This window comes from Zophobas morio, unplaced genomic scaffold, assembly GCF_036711695.1.
Source record: "Zophobas morio isolate AGI-343-1 ecotype UQ-CSIRO unplaced genomic scaffold, CSIRO_AGI_Zmor_V1 ptg000009l, whole genome shotgun sequence".
NCBI classification, from domain to species: Eukaryota; Metazoa; Arthropoda; class Insecta; order Coleoptera; family Tenebrionidae; genus Zophobas; species Zophobas morio.
The window spans coordinates 1762155-1785970 of record NW_026972114.1 but is presented as its reverse complement, the minus strand read 5'-3'; the positions used below and the strand labels follow the sequence as shown (position 1 = coordinate 1785970).

Sequence of the window (23816 nt, the reverse complement as noted above, 5' to 3'; positions counted from 1 at the left end):
AAGTACAGGTTTAAATTTATTTTTGGGTGGAAACCGAATCGAACATCTGCCGGTCGGAGCTTTTGACAGTCACAGTTTTTTCGAAGTGGACTTTAGATTTAATCCTCTCAATAAAGTCTCACTGGACTTTTGCAGAAGAAATTGTAGCATAGATAGTTTTTATTTTGATTGTAGTGCGACGAGCTTTGAGGCTACCGAAAATATAATGAAATGGGCAGAAGAGAAAAAAATTCGACACTTGTCAGGGCCGTGGTCATATTGGATGATGGATTTTGCTTATCTATCTTGACCGGGCTGCAACGGAGGAAGAAAGTTGTTCGGGTATGAACTATTTTATATTGACTACACTGTTTTAACGACGTCTTTTTTGAGTACAGTGGACTTAGGGTAAGGTGGTCAAGCATTAGAATGCTGTAGTCCACCTGACTACGCCATTTGAAATAAATATATGTCAGATTTTCAGTAAAAACTATTAAACGTTCTTTTCTTTCCAAATGGAGCACATGGAAAAATAATTTTTACTTTGTGGTCATCATAAAAATTTTTCCTGGAACGTGAAGTAGAGAAATTTTTGCACAGTAAATTTTATTAAAATTTTATTGCTACTTTGTTTATGAATCCGTCTTGAATTTTTACCGTAAACATCCAGATTTGTATAAAAGAAATAAAAAGTGAAACTCTGTCGTAACCATGGTAAATCGTTAGTCAAAATTTATCCACTCTAGTCTTCTTGCCACGTAATCCAGCAGAAATGACCAAATTTACCACAATAATATTGTCTCGTCCCCAACTCAATACTTATTTATTGTTTAGTTTAATTTTATCGTTTGGTGCAGTACTGCGCCCGCAACCCTCGCTACACTGGTGGCCGGCCTATTGCGGCCCTTTTTCTTTTGGTGTCCGCTTTTGTAGCAACCAGTCGAGTGGACTGGACGCGTTTTCGAGTCGTCGTAGTCGTACCAGTGATGAGTCGTATCGGCAACGACAGTACCCGCCATATTATTGTTCCCGCTATCGCTGATCCCGCTATTATTGTTCCCGCTATCGCTGATCCCGATATTATTATTCCCGCTATTGTTGAACCCGCTTTTGTGGAACCGCTATAACCCGCGACAGTGCATGATCTCAATACCGCGCACCCCTTCCGAGTGCTTTCTCCAGGAGCACCCAGGCCATCACCTCCAGGCCAAGATCACTCAGAACGCACAGCTCGGTAAGTCCATCTTATCTCTCTCTGGTAAGCTACATATTTATTTTATCGTTCTTCGAGTTAGCCGGATTAGCGAGGGTTGTGTTAGAAGTGATTAGGTTTTTGCGCGTTGGTTTTTCTGCTAATCTGACATTGTCGGTTTTGTATTTGGATCATGGCCAATTCGGAAAAAATTAAAAAGCAGCAATTGCTCAGACAAACCCCTTACAATAGGGTAGTCGAAATGAATACCTTAGCAAAACAGGCTGAACATAACCTAGATGACCGTGATAGCTTCGCCGTAGCAATCGGTGAGCTTGAAAAACTGTGCGCGAATTTTTATCGTTATGACAACGCGATCATCGGCTTGATAAACGCAGAGGCTTTTGATGGGGAAGATGATATTCGAAAAGTCTTCGACTCCATGGTTCTAGCGATTAAGACAATTTATTTTAAAGTTCAAAAGGCAGCCGAGACCAGTGAGCCCCCTTCGGTTGCTTCCGCCCTTAAATCTAATATCAAGCTACCCAAAGTGGAGTTACCGAGCTTTCCTGGTGATATTACGACATTTATGCCTTTTATGGACATGTTTAATAATCTGATTCATAAATCGAGCGATTTAACCGCCGTAGAAAAATTTAATTATTTGCTTTCCGCGTTGAAAGGGGAAGCTAGAGCGCTAATAGAAATTCTACCAATCACGGATAATAACTATTTAACAGCATACTCCGAACTCCATAATCGTTACAAATATTGCAAGCGCATTGGATTGCGATTGTTAACGCACCGAAGATTCATTCGGAGCATCCGCAGGAATTGCGAACACTTATAGACACGTTCTCAACTCATTTGAAAGCTATTCGTAATTTTACATTTCCTATAGATCTAGCGGATTTTGTATTATTCAATGTAATGCTTCAAAAGCTAGACTCGTCATTAATAACGCGACTCGAACTTCACCACAACTCGAAAGAAATTCCCACTTATCATAAACTGTATCAGTTTTGAGAACACCAATGGAGCGCGTTAGGCAATGCCATCCCAGTTAAACCTCAACAGAAAAAGTTCATCTCACATAAGCCTTTTACGCCACAACCGCGATTTACCACGTCTTTAGTGGCTAAGTCAGAGTCGCTACGGTGTCCTGTTTGTACCTCGCCTCATTTAATCTACAAATGTCTGGAGTTTCTCGGAAAATCTCCCTGTGAACGCTACGCCATTTCTAAGTCGAAATACTTGTGCCTCAATTGTCCTAGTAATTGTCATGTGAATAAGGCGTGCCAGTCTACTCACAGTTGTCGTCACTGCGGTAAGAGGCATCATAGTCTATTACATTTCGAAGCGATTCCGAGCGGCGATTGTCAGGTGACAAATTCTGCGGAAGCTACCTCCATCAAACCAATGAGTGGAGTTGGATTTGCATCGCCAGCAATGGGAGTTTTATTGGCTTCCGCTTTAATAGAAGTTCGCGATAACGGCGGAAATTCTAAGGTTCTTAGAGCGCTGCTAGACTGTGGCTCACAAAGTTCCTTCATTTCGCAACAAGCCTTCCAATTGCTAAGTCTGTCTAGACGAAATACTTCAGGCCTGGTGCAAGGTTTGGGTCAGGTAGTTACGGCAGCCAATTTAGGTTCAGTGATAATAACGTTTCGACCGGTAGGCCAGTTAACGCCCACTTTCAAGGTAAATGCGCTAATTTTACCCAAGATCTGTGAAGACTTGCCCTGTGCGTGAATTTCGGCCGAACATTGGTCTCATTTTCGTGCCAACCCACCGCTCGCAGATCCTTCCTGCGTATCTCGTGCAGGTATCGATAATAATAATAATAATAATATAATTTATTGTCCAACAGAACAAATATTCCACTTACTGGACAATTTCCAATTAAACAAAATAAAAATAAAAGAAAACAAAAATAGTAATATATACCATATAAATAAAAATAAAAAACACGTTTAGCATACCAAATAAAAAGTAAAGTAAATTACATTCAATAAATAAACTATCAATTATAGAGATAGTACAATAGAAAAACAAACAAAATATGTATCCCACCACTTCTAATAGAAAATAAAAAATAAAACAATAGAGAAATTATAGAGCATATCTCACTATCTACATACACACACGAAATCGACGACGCACATGTGAACGCAACTCCGACAAAGAGCTGCAGTAAATATCCCACGAATCACTAGAACTTTCAACCATATTTAAGTAATGACAAAATAAATATACTGGAGCTCTTCTGCCAATGTTTGTTCGAGGTCTAGGACAATATAGTGTTACAGCGTATCTACAGTTAACTCTCGGAACATGAAAGTTTAACAACAGTGAACTACAGTGTATGTGATTATTAAGTAATTTATACAAAAAAGTTAAAACTGCTTATTTTCAGTTATGCCGGCCACATTGGCGTTTTGAAAATACGACAAATTCCGCTTCTTTTAAAAATTATAAAATTAGATTTTGCGATTTTTGTTTCGTAACAATTATTAACCTCTATAAAGTGGCGTAGTTAACATCCCCGCAACTCCTGCGTCTTTAAATATGAAATATATTTAATTAAAGCATATAACCAACTGGAAAAAAAAATAGACATTCTCAATTTCTTAGTGTATACTTAACTTCGACTCTCTATGTTTATACGTCGAGCGGATTCGACTTTTAGTACGTTCAGACTACAAGCATCAATGTTTAAAAGAAAATGAAATTTGGTTGAAGTTGTTTCCTCAACGTATAGGAAACTACATAAAACAATCTTAAAGTATTTTTATGATTTCACAATATTCGGTTTTTGCAATTTCAAAGTTAAAATAAAAAATATTCTTATACATTGTTGATTTCTTTTCCAAAAATATGGCTGCTAAGGGTAAATGCATGACTATGTATTTTATTTTATAAAATTTAAAGAACATTTGTTCGATAGAATTCTAAAATAATTTTTTGGGAAGGCTTTAATCGAACAAATTTTGATTACCGATTTATTTTCAATACATTCGCTTTTGCCATTTTAAAGTCAAGTTGTAAAATACAATTTGAATTTTTTATTAACGATTTACAATGCTTACAATAATAAAAAAATATATAAATAAAGCTATCGGTTTTGCAATTTCAAAGTTAATTTGTAAAATCTTGTTATGCAATTTTGATTTTTCTCTCAAAAAGTGCCTCTTCAACACCTAATATTTTAAGGGTGGCGTCTGGTTCGGTTTCGCCCAATACTAAATACATTGAAAACATCGTCGTAGTTTCCGGAATTGCATTTTTAAAATACTGAAATCTCCAACCAAGTCAGAATCTAAGTAAACCTGCATTCTGCTACCGCATCACAGCTCGTTTAATGCCGATTTCTCGTTTCAATAGATTTTGACTTTTCGCGAGTTATTTACCTCAGTCGTGGATTTTTTAATATTATAAATGGTATCAAAAGAAAGCTGACACTTTTCCCCAGGGGACCTCCTATCTCAGAATGCAAAAAACTTCAGCACTTCGTCAAAAAATGCATCAATGTGCCGGTTAAAATGTGATGTAAAAGTTGTTCAACTTTATAATTTTTTTTTGTAAAAACTGCATACTAGATATGAATATAAATATGGAGGTCCCCTGGACTGAAGTTTGTTAATTCGAAATATATTTTTTTTAAAGCGATATATCTCATATTTTTAAAATGCAACTCCGGAAACCGCGACGATGTTTTCAATGTATTTAGTATAGGGCTAAACCGAACCAGACGCCAGCCTTAAACGTAAAGTTTGCCAAACAGCGAGCATTGACTTCCTATTCCCAAAAGTACCTGCTTTTGGGTTGCTTGTCTGAAACTCTAAAAGGTATTCATGCACGGCTCATTCAAAGGACCATTGTTGTTTTCTGGCAAGCAGGAATTTAGGGCTGTGTCGTAATCCTGAAGAGCTTATTGCTGGCTTCCAATATAGTTAGACCGCCCCATTATCCTCCCGTATTTTAACTTTCTACCTGCTGAAGTTGAAGATGAAGTTTGCATTATAACGGCCTTGTGGGAGCACGAGGGGAAGGGAGAACGGCTACATACAAATAATACACAGCTAGTAGTCGCTAACTCGCATTTGACTTGGGAACACCTACCTTAGATAGCTTGAATTCAAAAATTGTAAAAATGTCCCGCCGCATTGCTACGCTTAATGTTTCTCCGCCAGAAATAGTTGTTATTTTGGAAGACGATAACACGTATAACCAAAAAATAACACTATTCAATCCATACCCTGTTGCCCTGAAATATGACGGTAAATATGCTTTTAGAAGATTTGTTCAACGCCAACTGATATTTTTGCTTTACAGTGTATATAAATATCGAGTCAAAATTTAAAATAGAAAAGAAGGGCTTGCCGGTAATCAAGGCGCGCTCGAGCACTCAAGTGTACATCAGATGTGTGAATCCGGTTGCCGAAGACTGCAACGTAGAAAATAGTTTTTTTATCACTTTAACAGACATCAGTACAGAAGAGGTAATTTTTTTCTTGTTTCGGTATCGTGTTTTAATAAAGTATATTTTTTAGATTGTACTTCAAACATGTATCCGTGGAGTAGTGCGGTCCTGTGGTGAAAAACAAGTCACAAAAAATCGAAAACAAACATGTGACAAAACTGAAAAAACACAGAAAGCTACAAAAAGAGACCTTGAGGTTTTTGCTTGCGAAATCGGCCATCAGGAAAGAGACGAGTCGCCGTCAAAACCAGTGGAAGAAGTTGATAATCAAGCACAGGAAAACACCTGCAGGTATGCATTTTTTATTTTATATATTCAGAGTAGGCAGTAAAAATTCAATTCTCAATTTTTTACTGTTTTTTTGCAGTGTGAAAAGAGTCACGTTAAAAATTGACGATTTTTGGAAATTAACATTTAACAACAAAATAATATTAAGTTAGAAAACGTTGTCTTAATGCAGTGAAAATTGGTTTAACGCAGATTATTGAAATAAAATTACTAGAAAGAACACCATCTTGGAACCTTTGAAAAATTTTCTTTAGCTAGAACTGCTTTAAAATTCATTTATTTTTAAAAGTTAAGTGACGGTGACAAGTTTTGAAATTAACCAGTAAATGGAAGTAATCAAAATCATAATGCTTATAGAAGGATACCTTCATAATAACAGTTCCCCCAGGCAAATTTTTGTTTCTTCAGAAAGTAAAAGGGAGCATAAGAATACATCACTTTATTAGAATTTTCTGTAACAGCAATACGAAAATATTCTGCATAAGTCAGTCGAATATTCTGTTTTCAGTTATTATTAAACAATTTTAACATTAAATTACAACAAAATCCTGGAAGTGGGATAGTGGGAACCCCCTTCTTGTAAACACAACCTAGTCCTTCACTTTATTGCATTGGACACATTTTCCAAAACACTTGCATTGTTATTATTGTCAGTAGTTTTATGTGTGTTATTCGATTCCGCAAATCTTCCACGACATTTAAGGGTATTGCATGGCTACAAGAAGTCACAATCTAGACGGCGAGTTGCTTGGTGTATTGCGACTAATAATCCTATTGTCATAAATTTCAGCCCAAAAATCTCTTATAGCTCCTGTTGTATGAGCAGTAGCACCATCCTGCTGCCATAAGCAGTAAAACGCACGTAAATATCCATTATCTGTTAACTCGCCTGCATGTAAGGTAATAATAATACTAATAATAATACTTTAGGCTCCGAAAATAATTACCCTCTTATAAATATACGACAAATCATATTTTTTATTGTACACCTTTGTTTGTTGTGCAATCATTTTTATGTAGTAATTTTAACTCGACTAACGCCTCGTCGCTACACTATTGACTTTTTCACTGATATTTATTTCATTTGTTTCCAGGCCTGCATCGTGCAAATTATACTTATTGCTCTGTGCAATTGTGCTGTTTCTCCTAGCGATAAATTGTTTACCGAAAAGTCGACCGTCACAAGAAATGTCCGTACGAGAACGCTGGTTCTTTTATGTTACGTGGCAAGTACAAGTAACATACTTGGTGGGATTTATTTCGGCCTTTTACTTTAAGCACGAAATATTAATGATTAAAACTATTTTAACTAATTTCTTTAGTGAACCAGAAACATAGTTAAAAATAATTTGTAAAAAACATTAGAAAGCCAAGGCATAGCCAAAATTCAAATCGTGTCATGAGAATCGTCAAAATTTTTTTACGTATATATAAATCTACATATCGTAGTGCTACTTTTTGTTTCGAAAATACTTACGATAAAAGAACAGAAAACTGGAAAAACTAGTCATAAAACCACGGTTATCGTGCGCGATCTACGCTGTCCACGTTGCACTTGCTGCGTACACATTAGCGCACGATGTTTTACAAATTCAAAAACCACAAATTGTAACACTGCAGAAATACACCAACCACCGTTTTCCGCGTTGCTCCGCTGGAAATAAATTTATATTTAGGAAACGAAGAAACACATTATTATTATTATTATTATTATTAAACTACGGCCCCAACAGGCCGAAAACTGACAATACATACATACTTTTGGTACGGTCAAGGTGGAACGATTACGGACACGAGTTCAGTAGAAACCATTGTATAGCCGAATTCAACTACAGTAGCGTCCGGTTATAATGAACTCAAAAAATGTAACAAAACTAGTTCATTATATCCGAAGTTCACTATTAACGGAAAAATAAAAACTGCGTTTGTTTAAATTCAATTTACTTCAATTCTACGTTGGGAACAATTCAAAAAATATTTCTTGGTTTATAAACTAAAAATAAAAAAAAACATAGCTATTTATGTAATTACATATAACAAGACGTCACATAAACACAAGTCTACTTGACAAAATCAGTTATTTTTGTCTGTACATATCTATTAGAAAAGTGAATGTCACTAATATAGCGTTCGAGGTTGCAAAAGCTGTTCCATATAGGCTCCGGAACAGTGCGCGATTCTAAAAAGTTGCGAGTCTCTGCCATTTTTTGCGCCATTTCATTAAGAGAAGGAACATAAACATCAACATCTTCATCAGACTCATTTTCCTCACCCTCGGCCTCGTCACTTGTTGCCATGACTGATGTCACTGATTCTATAATCTGCTCGTCAGTTAGTCTTTCTGTTACCGTTATGTCGTTATCAATTTCCACATATTCTTCAAAATTAAATTCCCCGATTTTCTCTTGCACTGCAATTTCAATTGCATTATCCACATCTGTGAAAATAAGTCCAGGATCATCTTCATGTTTTTTTAACCATTCTGTTAGGGGAAGCTCATCGTCTGCATCAAATTCAGCACTTTTTTCAGAAAATCCTCCATGCTTGAAACAGTTTGCTATTGTATCTTTGCTAACCTTTTGCCAAGCCATGTGAATAAAATTTACAGCATCTAAAATGCTAACTGAAAATGTTTTTCCGTTGTCCATAGCCTCTATCATCTGCGCGAGTAAAATTTTCCTATAATGGCTCTTTAATGAATGAATTACACCTTGATCCATCGGTTGTAATTTTGAACTCGTATTCGGTGGCATAAAAACTAATTTAATTTGGTTTAGTTTAATCTCAGGGTGAGCTGTACAGTTATCAACTAAAAGTACAATTTTCCTATTTTTTTGTTTTAATTGTTCATCCCATTCAAGCAGTTCATTTGTGAAAATTTCAGAGGTCATCCACGCGTTACGGTTTGATTTGTATTTTACGGGCAATTGTTTATTTTTGAAACATCTAGGATTGGCAGATTTGCCTATAACCAACAATTTCCTTTTTTCTGTTCCAGACATATTGGCAGCTACTAAAACTGTAATCCTCAATTTAGATAACTTTCCTCCAGCACAACTTTCTCCCACAAATTTTAAAGTCTTATCAGGAGTCATTTGATAAAAGAGCCCTGTCTCATCAGCGTTAAAAATGTCTTCACTGTCATAGTTTTTCCGAATATGAGGCCAAACATTAGTTAACCAGTCATTAACAACATTCAAATCTACTGCTGCAGACTCACCCACAATTTTTCCTGTTCGGATATTATGTCTTCTTTTAAAACGTTCAATCCAACTTTTAGAACACTTGAAGTCTTTGTTTTCGATTTTACTACCCATTTCATTAGCTTTTTCTTGTAGAATAATACCACTTACAGGAACGTTTTCTTGTCTTTTTTGTGTAAACCACTTAAGAAGCCCTTGATCCATTTCATGGTGCTTTGATTTTCTCATTTTTTTACACGTAGAATTTCCCTGACCATACGCTGATAAAATGGCTTCTCTTTGCTTCCATATCATAGAAACAGTGGATTTTATCAAGTTCATTTCCTGGCTAACATCGCGTTGTTTAACACCACTTTGTATTTTTTGTATAATATCATACTTGTCCTTTAAGGTTAGAGCTTTACGTTTTTGTTTTTCCATTTCGAACAATGTTATTACACAAGTAAGTACTTATGTAGCGCTACTTCGACACAGTGACCAAGAATCGACTGGCACAGAAAGCAAGTTGGTGGGGAAATGCGTAGCGCGTAAATCAGGGAATCCCCGAAAAGTTCATTATAAACGGAAAACTGCACTTTATTTTGAATAATATTTAGTTCATTTTATCCGAAAGTTCATTACAAGCGGATTCAGTGGTTCATTATAACCGAAAAAAAATACATTAGATATATGGAAAAAATTTCGTTACTTGAAATACAGTACACTATAGCCGGAAGTTCATTACAAGCGGGTTCATTATAACCGGACAATACTGTAGTATATTAAGGATATATTAAGGATGTGCATGGCGGACCTGAAAACGGACAACACCCAAACAGTAGGTCCGAAAACGAACCCTGACTTTCCAGGCTGGTTGCTTGAAATGACGATAGGAGGAAATACTGAAGATGGCACTAATTCAGGACCCGATTAGACGATTATAAAGCTAACCTAAACTTTTAAAGCAAATGATTTATTAGAGGAAGAAACATACTCTAAAAAAATTACAATATTTTGAGACCATCCAAAATGTAACGGTAAGTGATAATTAATAATTTTTAAACCGATTTTTACTTTTTTTTTTTTTCTACAGTTCATACAAGACCATCTTTACAGGAGAGATTGGGGAGTGTTATTAATGGTGCAACTCAGAGTCGATTTTTGATTTATTCTAGAGAAACCAGGCTTTCACCCCGCGTACGATTCCTTGGATAACGAAATGACTACGCCATAAGTCCGGCTGGTCCGAGACCAGCTATCGCCCGCGAAGCCCAAGGCCGGGCTCAGACCGACGAAGGAAAAACCGCCACAGACGGGGAACTCTATAGAGAACAACCGCTGGTATGGTTCGCACGAATTCCATGAGTAGCCCAGCTGCACCTCGCCCAATCCTAGCACAGGCTACTACCTTGGTACTTGGTACCCAACGTATGGCACCTCGACGACGTACCAAGTCTACGATGTGTACGGTATTATCCCTTAAACAGAAGGTCAAGGCTTACCACCCATGTCCTCCCTAAAGCCAAACGGTACCGCCGTCGCCGCCATGTCGGGAACGAACAATTCGGCGTTCGGACCCATAAATCATACAGACAGCATTAATAATAAGGTATTAGGGACCATTTATCCAATCGCAGAACAAGCTAGTACGAGTACAATTTATTATGGGTATACGACGGCGGGTTTTCCGGACACGGTCAAGGTGGAGTGGGCAATATATAACACGAAAAAACGCGAAGAGCCTCCAGACAGTGGCACGATACCCTCGAGTTCAGTAGAGACAATTGTACAGCCAAATTCAACTAGCGAACTGCCACCGATGACGATAAGAGGTCGAGAAGATATATTAAGGATGTGCAAGGCGCAGCTTGCCTGAAAGGACGGGAAGAGGAAAAGCCAGAAGATGGCACTAATTTAGGTCCCGATTTAAGTGACTGGACAATTGTAAAGCTTACCTTGACATGTATCAACCTTTTAAGCGGATGATTTATTAGATGAAGAAACACACTCTCAAAAAATGACAATATTTTGGACCATCGGAGATGTAACGGTAAGTAATAATTAATAATTTTTAAACCAATTTGTTAGTTATTTTTCTACAGTTCATACAAGACCATCTTTAGAAGAGAGTTTGGAGAGTGTTATTAGTGGTGCAGCTCTGACGGGAGACTCTAGTTATGCTAAGCGATGATGGGCGAGAAAGAATTGTAGCTGAATATAACGCGGTGAGTAGTAGTCAGGTTATATCACTTCGATTTTTTATTAATGTTTTTAAAAATATGAAGAGTTCGACTTTGTTTAAAATATGATAGAGGATATTTTGAACAATTTTTCTAAATTTAAATAAAGTTTGTTTTAAACATTCTACGAAAGTTAAAATTTATTTCCAATTTATTTTTAGGCAACCAGTAATACTCAACAGCAAAATAAGAAAAATATTTAAAATAACATGACGTACGTTAAGCCAAGTCGTTTACTTTTCTAAAGAACTGATTGAAAGTGTATAGTGTCACTCTCGCAGTACTAGAGCCACTACTAAAAATTCCTACTATGACAATTAAATATCGACATGAAATAATTACTATTTTCGACAGCTGTACAAAGTACAATGTTACATACCATTAGATCATTCTACTCACTGATTATACATTAACTAGCTGACCCCGTGAACTTCGTTTCACCTACAATTTAATTTTGAATCTGCAAAACTGAATGCTTGGAAATCTTGCAGATGTTTTAAACATATGATAAGCATAATAAATTTTTATTCAAAATATATTTACTTATCCCCTCCAAAGAATTGATGACGTCAGCCCAAAATTTTGCCAAATGAAGCCTATCTAAAATGTCCAAAATAGGATGAGACTATACTCGTGATTTATCATTCCATTCATATTTTTTAGTTTTGCTTATAGGGGGTGCCTCAAAAAAATTAATCACTGAGTCAATTTATTTTATTGATTGAATCAAGAATTGCAAAACTGAATTTTGAAATATTGCAGACGCTTTGAAGTTACTATATGGCATGGTAAATTTTTAATCAAAATATATCTGTTTATCAAGCCCAAAAACTTCATCAGTATATATTCGTAATTTATGATTGCATTCATATTTTTTAGATTTGCTTTTCCAGTGACAAAAAAATGTATGGATCAGTCAATTTATTTTATTGAATAACTCAAGAGTTGGAGAAATGAATACTTTGAGATATTGCAAACATTTTTAAGTTATTGTAAACAATGGAAAATTATTACGAATATTTATTTATTCTCCCCACAAAATTGATGGAACGGCTCACTCGATTTTCGCAGATAATTTTGAGAATACAATACAGTTATTTTTAGTATTACACTGCACCAATCCAAGGTGGTATACGTGTTGATCGTAAATCTTGATTAGGTCATCACAAAATTGTGTTAAGAAAAGACTCAACTCGAAAATGCTGAATATGTTTCATTATACTTCTGGTGCGAAGGAAGTTCTGTCGAAACAACGTTCGATCAATTTTTTGACAATGGTTGATATAAATAAAACTCAGTAGATGCTCATACTCGAAATACGAAGTATCTACTCGAATATCAAATCAAAATCTTTCTAGTTTCTCTAGATGATGCTAATACTTCAGTAGGTAACAGTTGATGCTCAAGTAGCATCTCGATACAACAAAAACGGAAAACAGTGACAGTGTTCAACCATCAAGGCAAAAATCGAGTCACCAAAATATAAGTTAGTATGGGGTAGACACCTAGAGATGGGAATCTCTATGGCCAGTGTTAGAAAGAACGCACTGCACAATTTATGCATAAATAAAAGTTAATTACCTGAAAAGTTTTCGATACTCCCGCTCCTAATGTGTTTTTCAAACTGAACGCACCTTTTGACGACGTTCCACGTTCATGAAAGTCGCCATGTTTAGTCAAAATTCACTCTTACAACGATGCTACTCGTTTTCTAAGCTGCTTTACAGACAGCTCAGTAATTTGCCACGCCGATGCTCATTTTTAGATTAAATGCTCACAAAACGCGTAGATGTTCAATTTGTGTCCGGGGAGATACAATGTTTCCAAGTGGGTACTCAGTACATAGAGTAGATGCTCAGGTATATAAGAGTAATAATGAAGTAGGTACTTCGTACTTCGAATATGAGTATCTACTCAGTTTTATTCATATCACCCAATGTCTCGCTTCAAGGTTTGATTATGTTGATTATGAGCACAACGCTGATCAACTTCCCTATCCGAATTACCCATGAAATCAATCATTGCGGTTTGCACCTGAGGTAGTTCGTCGCACATTTGATTGACTTCGTGGACCCATGTCAGCTTGTCGTCTTCTCGGCATTGAAATGAACTTCATAAACGACACAGAATTATTTTCACAGTCAATCAAATCTGTAAATTTTAATTTAAGAATTTTAAAATATTGAAAAAGTTCAAATTAAATCCTCGAATAACGGTAAAGTTTGAGGTTTTGTCGAAACCAACAAAGAGAATATACGTAAATAGAATGGCAGATCAAAATTAATAAGAAATTTTCGCAATGCGTAACTAAATTCATTTTAACGAACACTTTTCTTAAAATAAACAAAGAACGATTTGAAATGCAATAATACTTTTCACAATCGCACGGAAGAAATAGTTTTGTATGACACATCAGTTAGACGACAGGTCCGTCAGGAACGCCAACTATTCAAATTAATTCGAAGTGGCGATTCCCATACAAAATTTTTAAAATTTTTTATCTTTTAGCTGTCTCATTTTTTAAAAATTTTCTTTCATATAAACCTTGTCCTGACAATAAGGAACACATAAAAAAAAGAATCATCCAATTCGGTGCAGTCGTACTGAAATTATGGGCGTACATACATTTCGGCGATTGATTTTTATTTATATAGATGCATTATTATTTTAGAACAAATTTCATTACTATAAAAAGGTTATATTGAGTCGACCTTAAAAGATAGAGATATGCTGTCCGGGACTTTTCTTTAGAACTTTTAGAGGGGAACAATTTCATCACACATGATTTTTACGTAACTTTAACCGTTTAAGCAGCCTAAACAACGGAAGCTGTCAAGGGAGGAATAATTTTCCCGTTTTTCCGATTTTTTTATTGCTACTTCGCTGCTATTGATTGTAGCGTGATGTTATATAGCCTATATGTAGATACGATAAATGGACTATCCAACACAAAAAGATTTTGTGAATTTGAACCAGTAGTTTCTGAGATTAGCGCGGTCAACCAAACAAACTCTTTAGCTTTATAATATATGTTAAAAAAAATCATTAAAACCTCCCAAAAATGTCTGGCATAACGAAAAACACAGCTTAGGGCTTACTATATGAATCGGTTAGATTTCTGAATGAAATGTTTATAATATGTAAATGTCCATAACAGGCGATTTTTTATTTATTCTAGAGAAACCAGGCTTTCATACCGGGTACGGTTACTTGGATAACGGAATGGCATACGTCGTAAGTCCGGTGTTAGGTACAATTTATCCAATCCCAGTGCAAGCTAGTAAGAGTAGTTATAGTTCGACCTCATCATTGGCAAATCACGCGACTCCACATTCACAGTCGGCCGGTGTGAATAATAGTTCTGTACCTCAACTACTGAACTAGATCCAGATATTAAAGCACAAAGAAAGACGAAGAGGAGACAAACGAACAACGCGACAGAGAGGATACGAATTCGTGTTATTAATAAAGTTTTAAAAGAGCTGGCAAGGATGTGCATGGCGCACCTAAAAACGGACAACCCCAAACGAAGCTCGGTATTTTAAATATCGTCGTAGAGGTCACCATGACGCTGGAGGAGCAAGTCCGAGAACGAAATTTGAATCCCAAAGCTGCTTGCAAGAATTGGCTTTATCCTACGTTACCGGGTGGCAGGTGCTTTTGCCAATTTGCCTCACAATCCAGGACACAATGACACTGCTAACGCGGCAGGTCTGCCACCTGCACATAATTTTTCATACAAACGGTTCTCATTTGTTCATCAAGCATACAAGTTATATTATATATTTTTTATGAATGTTCTGTATTGTTGGCTCTGATTTTGATCAACAAAGTTGTAAAGTAACTATTGAAACTCCGCCACTCACTCATTCCATCTTTTAAGCATTGTTTAAACTGTGACAGCAAATTTGCAGATCTGGCTGAGATTCATGAAGTATTTAATATTGGAAGAATAGGATTAGCTTGTAGGTAAAATTAATGTATATGATATTATTAAATATTGATACACCTGTTAAAATTTTGTAATCATGTATATTTAATCCTAGAAAGGACAAAATTGCTTCTTGGTTCTGCAATAAACGTCTAAATATATGTTTAATTAAGTTGCAGTACCTGCATTTTAAATGCCCATTCATGTCTTCGAAGTTGCTTGTAATAATTTAATATAATTTTTTTAATAAATACTTTAACAACTTTTTTCTTCATTTTCGAATTAACGAAGAACTTAAAGTAAAATTTTCCACTGAAGCAATAAAACCTACGGAAAAAACACCATTTAAACGAGCCATTGTAAACCCTCCCGGTAATGATCCGACGAGCACGAATCTTGATGCGATCAAGGAACAACAGTAGACTACAAAAATTGAAAAAATAACATTTTATTTGAGAAGATCTGAATGATTTAGGAAGTTCATCATCTAGATCACCCCAAACAAAATCCAGCTATTGTTACCGTAATACCCAGAAATGATTTTTTTGACAACTAAAGCAAAGTATCAAACCCCTCTTATCAAACCCCTCTGTACGTATTTGGTGGAGTTAATTAGTAAACTTAGTAGAAATTGGAACTTTTTGAATTTTCAGATGGTTAATAAAATTATATTTAAATGATCGCTTTATGTACGTGGCATTAAACTGTTTCAAACCCAAACCATGTCCACCAGACGCTGGAGTAGTCCAAGAGTAAATATTGAGTCCCTTGCTTCTTGTAGTTATTTATGTAACCAGTAAAATAGTAAAGTACACCTGTCGAGTAAAAATGTAATGGAGCTTCCCTGCAGCTATCATTAATAATTATTAATTATAATGAATGAACTAGTGAAACTTTCATGTCCGCATTCTGTGGAAATAACGGAAGAAATATAAAAATCCTCAACGAATTTTGTCAAATCAACATTATTTCCAACTCAAAAGTGTCCATTACTACCACTGAATCGATCGACGAATAGGCTTTATGAATGGGAAATCTATTTTACACATAAATTAGGTCCAGAGGACAAAATGGTGGAAGAAGGGAAGATTGATGGACTGGAGCTACTCATTGACCATGTAGAAGATCAAAGAGCAAAATTGAAAAGAGGTTTTGGTAGAAATCGTAGTATGTTATAATAAGAATGTGGTAGAAAATGTTTGATTACCCAATTATTGACAAAACTGATTCTATGGCTCTGGGGGAATCTAATTTACTTTAATAAAAACTCATGTACACTTCTAGTAGACATTTGATTATGTGAACAATATACAATTCGAATTGTTCACAAAATCGGAAAAAATGGGGGACATATGGTTTGATCGCTTAATCAATCATTTATCTGGTTATTTAGTATAGAGGACAGAAGGGGGATATTAAAGGCGATTGTGCAGTTGGAAATTTTCCTTAATTTAGGCACTGAAGTTCACATTATTAACTGTCCGTCTCGTTATCGTCAATAAAATTTTATAGGGTAGAATGAAATTTCCAAAACTATACTAGGTATATTTTTTCATGTGTTAAGACGCTTCTAGAATGCCAAAATAGGTGATTTTAAGGGAATTTTTCTCATTTCGATGATTTTTTTTATATTATTTATTCTATTGTATTGAAGAAATGATAAAAATTGAAAATTTTCCGAAGACAATTTTACATGTTTTTGTGTCCCGAATGTAAGCTAATATTAATATATTCTACATACATATTTATACGTAACAATAATTTTGTTAAGAATTGTAAACTGTCACGAATGGGCTTTTATTCAACATATTTTGTAGTTCCTTATGACTTAATTACAATTTACTAACTGACTAGTTGATTTTTTTCATTTATACATATCTCACGTTTTCGTATTCCTAGTATTTATTATCACTAACATAACTTACAACAGATTTAAAATGACTTTTACAACTCAAGAAGTGTATAAGTTAAAAACAAAAAACTTTAAAAAATTGCCTTCAATATCAATAACGCTTAAATAGATTTTATCTTGTTTTCATGTATTCCCTGCACAGATAGCATTTACGGTACAACCTCTTGTGTAAAAACATTAGTGTTCCTCAGATGATAAACTATCTGTAAATAGATGTATACATTTTCTTTAATTGACAGTTGTTACTCTCAGCTCTATGTAACAAAAGGATCTCAGAATAACTACAAATTTATCGATCTGGCACATCTACATCAGTAAAATTTGTGGAGACCATTTTAAACACAGAAATTTTACACATGCAAAAGGAGTAAAAGGCACGACAGACCTTGAAGATTATACACTGTGATTGCAGTTGTGCAATCCAAGATACGTATAATTAATTATTAAAAATTTCTCTGCTCTTTCTAGGATTTCGCGTGGACAAGTGATTCTTGAAAGATATGTGTTAATTACCCTTTGAAAGTTTTCGTAGTTTATGCAACATGGTATAAGTTCCACTTTTACATTTTATACACTATTTTTACAACAATTTTTCGAAAAACACTTCACAACCACATTAAACTGTTACCGTCCCGCGAACTGACAAACTTATCAGTCATACCAGGTGTATCAAGTAGTGGGCTCTTCACGATCATTAGTCATTAGTTCATTACTGAGTCAAATTAACAGTATCACCTCCTGAAATGATAATTATTAGTCCTATTTTGTTGTTCTTTCGATTACGTTGTGCTTGTTAAATTATTATTAATGTAGAAATAAAAACGTGTTAGCAACCTACCCAACCTATAAAAAATGTTGTATACTGCTGATGCAGTCACACTGGTCTAGAAGATCATTGTAACCCATGATACAATAAATACTAGGTATGATATTGCGCACGTACGGAGTGGGGGAGTGACGTCACTCGGTGAGTAAACACAGACATTTCGCCTGTATTCTGCAACGTTTTTCTGTCTTCCACGTATTTTTTAGAAGGTTTAGTGGCTATACGTTATGTTTTAATAATTTTATAAAGTCACAACGATGCGTTGTGGCGTTTTTGGGTGTAATAGCGATAAACAATGAAGACATTTTCAAAAAGACATAATATTTTATTCGTTTCCAAGGGACAAGTATGGGTTATTTCTTGTTGTCGTTCGACTCTTTTATAGTAAAAAATGCAAGAGTGTATTCACAGCATTTTAGTGAAGACGATTTTGGACGAAATTTGCAACACGGACTTCTGAATTATCTTCCTAAAAAAGGAAAAAAACTAAAGTCTGGAGATCAGCCAAGTTGGTTAAAGAAATTTGTTCTACGGATGAAATCGCGAAATTAAGTAGGTTATTTTACTTAAAATATTGATATAAATCAAACAAATTCAATTAAAAAAAAATGTTCGCAAAGAACATCTTATACATAGTACTCTTTTTTTAGCAATTATGTTATATTTTCATTTATTTTATAGCACTGCAACCAATGACGCAAGTGCTGCTTTGGAAGATAAAACAGAATATGCAAGTAAATATGTTGGGTATATTGAACATTTATTGTATGTATTTACTCAAGGGAAGTGTTTTTTTTTTTAAGAATTACCTTTATGTTTACACGGTTTTTTTGCATGATGTATATTTCTTTCTCAAGGGAAACGATTATTTGAAGACGTATATCCAATATTTAATTATTTTTTTTTTATGTAGTACAAATACACATCAAGATATACAGAGAGAAGATCCAGAAGCAAAAATTACTGATCTTAAAAAACAAAACGACGAACTTGCAAAAGAAAATCAAGCTATGAAAACAATTTTCACTCCAAGAAAAATCATCGAAAAATTGTTAATTAACATGTAGATTACAGTTCAATAGTACATTGTATTTATTTTTAGTGGTTAATTTTTCTTGTACTCAGTTTTTGAAAGTTTGGAACAGAATATCTAAAGTAGATTTCTATTAATTTCGGAGGCTTTCACGGTCGAAATCAATACATGATCGTTTTCCGGGTTGGAACCATGAGCCCAAAAACTCAATTTACACGGTTCCAACTCGGAAAACGATCATGTATAGATTTCTAATTAAGATAATTATGTTCACGTTAAATGTGCATAATTACCATAACAACAAAGTCTGTTCATGATTGATAATCAAATAAAAACCTAAAAAAGCAAAAAATGGATAATTCTGAAGATCTTGGCATTTTCAGAAAACCTGTGCGCTACTAACGAGAAAAATAGCACTTTTTTTATAATTATCTCCAAATTAAACCCGCACTTTTCTATTGAGTACACGAAAAATAATATTAAACGCGAAATTTTAATTTGTTGCAAACAATAGAAATACGTATCGAACTCCGTTAAATTCGTTTTTACAACTTAATTCAGGTAATTCACGTAAATTTAGTTTTCAGGTTGTTTAATGCAGCATTATAATTATTATATTATAAAATCGAGATTGTACAACACATTTTTTAAATACATAACGAATTATAACAATAAAAATCAAAAATATTAGCGATTCTTCATGCTTTTATGTTGAAATTCCAATAGTTCTACTCACCGAGTGACGTCACTGCGCGAACTGGTTTCATTTTGAGCCGCACGAGTATCATACCTAGAGAATTATTATATCATGATTGTAACCTAAAGTATTAATAATCGCGATACAAAATTCTACAGTCTCAAAAAACATTTATTGCTAATTACTGTTAATTTATGTGCGTATTTAAAGTGCGAAAAATAAAATGCCAACGATGTTAACACTAGCGAAGGTATTTATTAACTGACTTAGATATGTACAATATGTGAAAACTAACTTAGTAAAAAAAAGGTCTCGACATCTGGACGTCGATTTGCCGTCAAACGCCGACAAAGACAAAAGGGTCCAGACTTTCAACCACACAAGTGTCGCACCGGTACTGGGCCAGAGCGTATCTAATTCTGACATATTGCAACACTCCCACTCGCTCTGGTCAGATGAACTAAATAAACAAACACAAGGAAAAATTAGAACACACAAATAAAATAATACTTAAGAGAATAAGTCTTAAACTGAATGTAAATTCAACAATTTTAAATTATTGGCAAATTTATCACGGCTTAGCGGTTTCGTGAACATATCCGCCAGTTGTTCCGTTGTCCCAACGTGGTTGATATCAATCTCTCCCCGTTGCTAGGCGTCACGTGTGTAGTGGAACTTGACGTCGATGTGTTTGGTGCGTCGATGGTGAACAGGGTTTCGCACCAAATGTCCAGCAGTTTGCTTTAAGTGTAGAGTTTTTGTCCCACGATCGCGCACTATTTGCATACAGTTTGCCACGTCACCGGTAACTTCAAAATTCAGTTTTGGTTTATTTATGAAACTGTTGACACGTTCCACAGAACGACCGATTACCAGACCATCATCCACGTACAGCGCGAAATAAAGTTCGTTATTGTCAGACGCGTACACACACCGGTCAAACCGAGTAGGGTTCATGCCGAATTCCTTTAGCACTCCGTCCATTTTCTCATGAAACACTAACGGTGCCTGTTTCAGTCCGTATAAACTTTTGTTTAGTTTACACACACGGCCACTACCGTCGTCAAAACCGTCCGGTTGCACCATATATATTTCCTCTTTTAGCTCACTATAAAGGAAAGCAGTTTTCACGTCAATCTGAAAGAGTTCATAATCTTTGGCCGCCGCGATGGCCAACAATACACGCACCGATTCGAACCGTGCAACGGGTGAAAACGTTTCCGCGTAGTCGATGCCCGCTTTTTGCGAACATCCCTTAATGACCAACCGTGCCTTGTATTTATTGATGCTACCGTCCGGGTTAGTTTTAATCTTGAATATCCATTTATTTTGGATTGGTCGTCTGTTCGCTGGAAGCTCCACCAATTCCCAAACTTCATTTTTGGCTAAAGACTCCAATTCATCAGCCATTGCAAGCTCCCACTGTTTCGAATCATTCGTGGCTAACGCTTCTGCGAGAGTTTCAGGTGTTTTAGTCACTATTTTCTCACCTTCAGTCAGGAGGGCTGCAAATTGAACTTCGGTCATTTCATCTTTTTCTTCCATCCTTTTCTTTGTCTTAGATCGGGTGTTGTTTACGATAGAGTTTTCATCTGAAGGTACCACGCGTTTCGAGTACGCCGCTCGTGTTGGTGTTGATTGTACTTCATTTGTAGCGATTTCAGGTAACAATTGAAGCGGTCTTTTTGGTGGTAATTCGACAATTTTTACGTCACGACTCATAATAATTACTTTTGTACCTGGCCGCCAAAGTCGATATGCGTGTTGCTCAAATTCATATCCAACTAAGATGAGCCGTTCGCTCTTCTTTTCAAATTTGCTCCGTTTCGACTCGTCAATTAATGCATATGCAGTACTACCAATTTTACGCAAATGACTCAAATCAGGCTTTCGACCGGTCCAGAGTTCGTAGGGGGTTTTCCCTTCGAGACGGACACGTGGTATTCTATTTCTAATGTGAGCCCCGTTTCTAATCATTTCCGCCCATAGTCTTTGGGGCAGGTTTCCGCTTGCAAGTTGACACCGCACCATTTCATTTAATGTCCTGTTAGATCGTTCGGCCCGCCCATTCTGTTGTGGACAGTACGGTGTGGTCAATTCCTGTTTAATAAATTTCTTGGTTAACACCGCCTTCATTTCACTGCCCAAAAATTCACCCCCGTTGTCCGATCGCACGCGTTTTATTTTGTGTCCATTCGCTTCTGCATCAGCTATTACACTAATCATCGCGTCGACGACGTCGGACTTTGTTTTCATAGGAACTGCGATGATCGTACCACTGCAATCATCTGTAAATACAGCTGCGAATCGCGAACCACCTAACGATTCATTCAATGGTCCGATCGTGTCAAAATGCATTAGATCTCCTGGCCGTTCAGCCCGCGAATTTGAGGACGGGAACGGTTGTCGCACGTGCTTGCCGTATACACAGTCTTCGCAAAATGTGTCCTCATTGTCCGTACTATCTTTCGAGTCCACAACTTTCATGCCAGTTATCGCGTCACTTTTGGCCATTTCGCGAACCACTTTAAATGCAACATGTCCAAGCCGTTCATGCCACACTCGAACGTTTTGAGCACTTGCACTTGCGATCATAGCCTCTGCCGTTGCCAGCGCGCGAATATTCATTTCGAATAAACAGTTTTTAGCCAATTGTCCGGTGGCTACCACTTTGCCACGACTAAACAATTGTAACGTGTGTTTGCTGAATAATGCGTTAACACCATGATTACTAGCTGCACTTATTGAGAATAGATTTTTCCCAATTTCAGGCACGTACCACACTTCACTCATGCCTTGCTCCAGTACTTGTCCATTAACGTACGAAGTAATCATTACATCTCCTTCACCTTCCGCGTAAATAGTTTCATTGTTGCCCACTGTGATCGGTTTCCTCTCACTTGCACTAAACTCCCTATAATTTGTAATAATGTCGCGCCGAAAAGTCATGTGTTTACTCGCACCAGAATCCGCGACCCATAATTCGCCCGCTTTACCGACAGCCATCGTTTCGGCTGTATCCATCATCGCACTCGATGCGCCGCTGTTTGATGCTGTATTCGGTTGGCCATTGTTTTGAGTGTTTTGGGGTTTGTAGCAGTCGATCTTTCTATGTCCCGTCTTACCGCAATTATAACACTTCCCACTAAATCGCTGTTTTGTAGATTGCTGTCCCTGCTGATTTTGATAACGACCACGTCTATTTCTTTGATGATTTTGGCGTTATCCCCGATTGCCGTTGCTTGTGTAAAGGGCTGAGTTGTCTTCTTCGTCGTTTTTAATCTCGGCCATTCCATTTCTCATTGTTTCCAGCTTTAATAACCGAGGAAGAAGGTTGACCATGGTTTGCATATCAAAAGCCGCTGCTATATGCTGATACTGTTGTGGTAATGTGTACAGTACTTTGGTGATTATTTGTTCATCGGTGGGTTTCTGATTCAGATCTTCCAGCTGTCTCACCAGCTCTTCGATAGCAGCAACATGTTCAGTAATTGTTGCGCCTGGTCGCATTTGATAATTATAAAATTTTTGGTGTAAAATATGAATCGACGTCTTGTTCTTTTGTTCGTAAATAGTCACCAGTCGCGTCCACATTTCAGCTGCAGTCTTCATATTCATTATATGACGCACAACATTCGTCTCTAGAGCGCACGATAACGCAAATTGAGCTTTCTCGTCTTTTCTGTCCCATTCTTCTTGTTCCTTGGACGTACCTCCCGAATCAGGGTGAGCTTTCATACCTTCGACAACGTCTAACAATTCGTGATACCGCAGATAGGCGCGCATTTGAAACTTCGATACTGCAAAATCGTTGCCGTTAAACTTAGCTATCGCGAACTTATCCATTTTCGATGTGTCTGCTACTATTGGCCGCGAAACCGAACTTGAACACTGACCAACTACAAATCACAACTTCGAGTAGGAACTAATCGCTGATATTCCGCTAATTGCACTTTTCAAAATACTAATTGCACAATACCCGATACGTAATCTGGGCCCATAACCTGTTAATTTATGTGCGTATTTAAAGTGCGAAAAATAAAAGGCCAACGA

At 36.3% G+C, this 23816-nt stretch overlaps 2 protein-coding genes across 2 annotated transcripts; one reads left to right on the top strand and one right to left on the bottom strand.

Moving 5' to 3' along the window:
• The first annotated feature begins 968 nt into the window (after window positions 1-968).
• On the top strand, window positions 969-7784 carry LOC135125745 (uncharacterized). The gene is made up of 4 exons (XM_064051406.1): window positions 969-1213; window positions 5507-5673; window positions 5725-5945; window positions 7037-7784. The coding sequence occupies exons 1-4, from the start codon at window positions 1120-1122 to the stop codon at window positions 7278-7280; spliced, it is 726 nt and encodes a 241-aa protein (XP_063907476.1). The 5' UTR covers window positions 969-1119; the 3' UTR covers window positions 7281-7784.
• Window positions 7785-8002: 218 nt separating this feature from the next.
• On the bottom strand, window positions 8003-9565 carry LOC135125951 (tigger transposable element-derived protein 4-like). Its single transcript, XM_064051737.1, has one exon. The coding sequence runs from the start codon at window positions 9563-9565 to the stop codon at window positions 8003-8005; it is 1563 nt and encodes a 520-aa protein (XP_063907807.1).
• Window positions 9566-23816: the final 14251 nt, after the last annotated feature.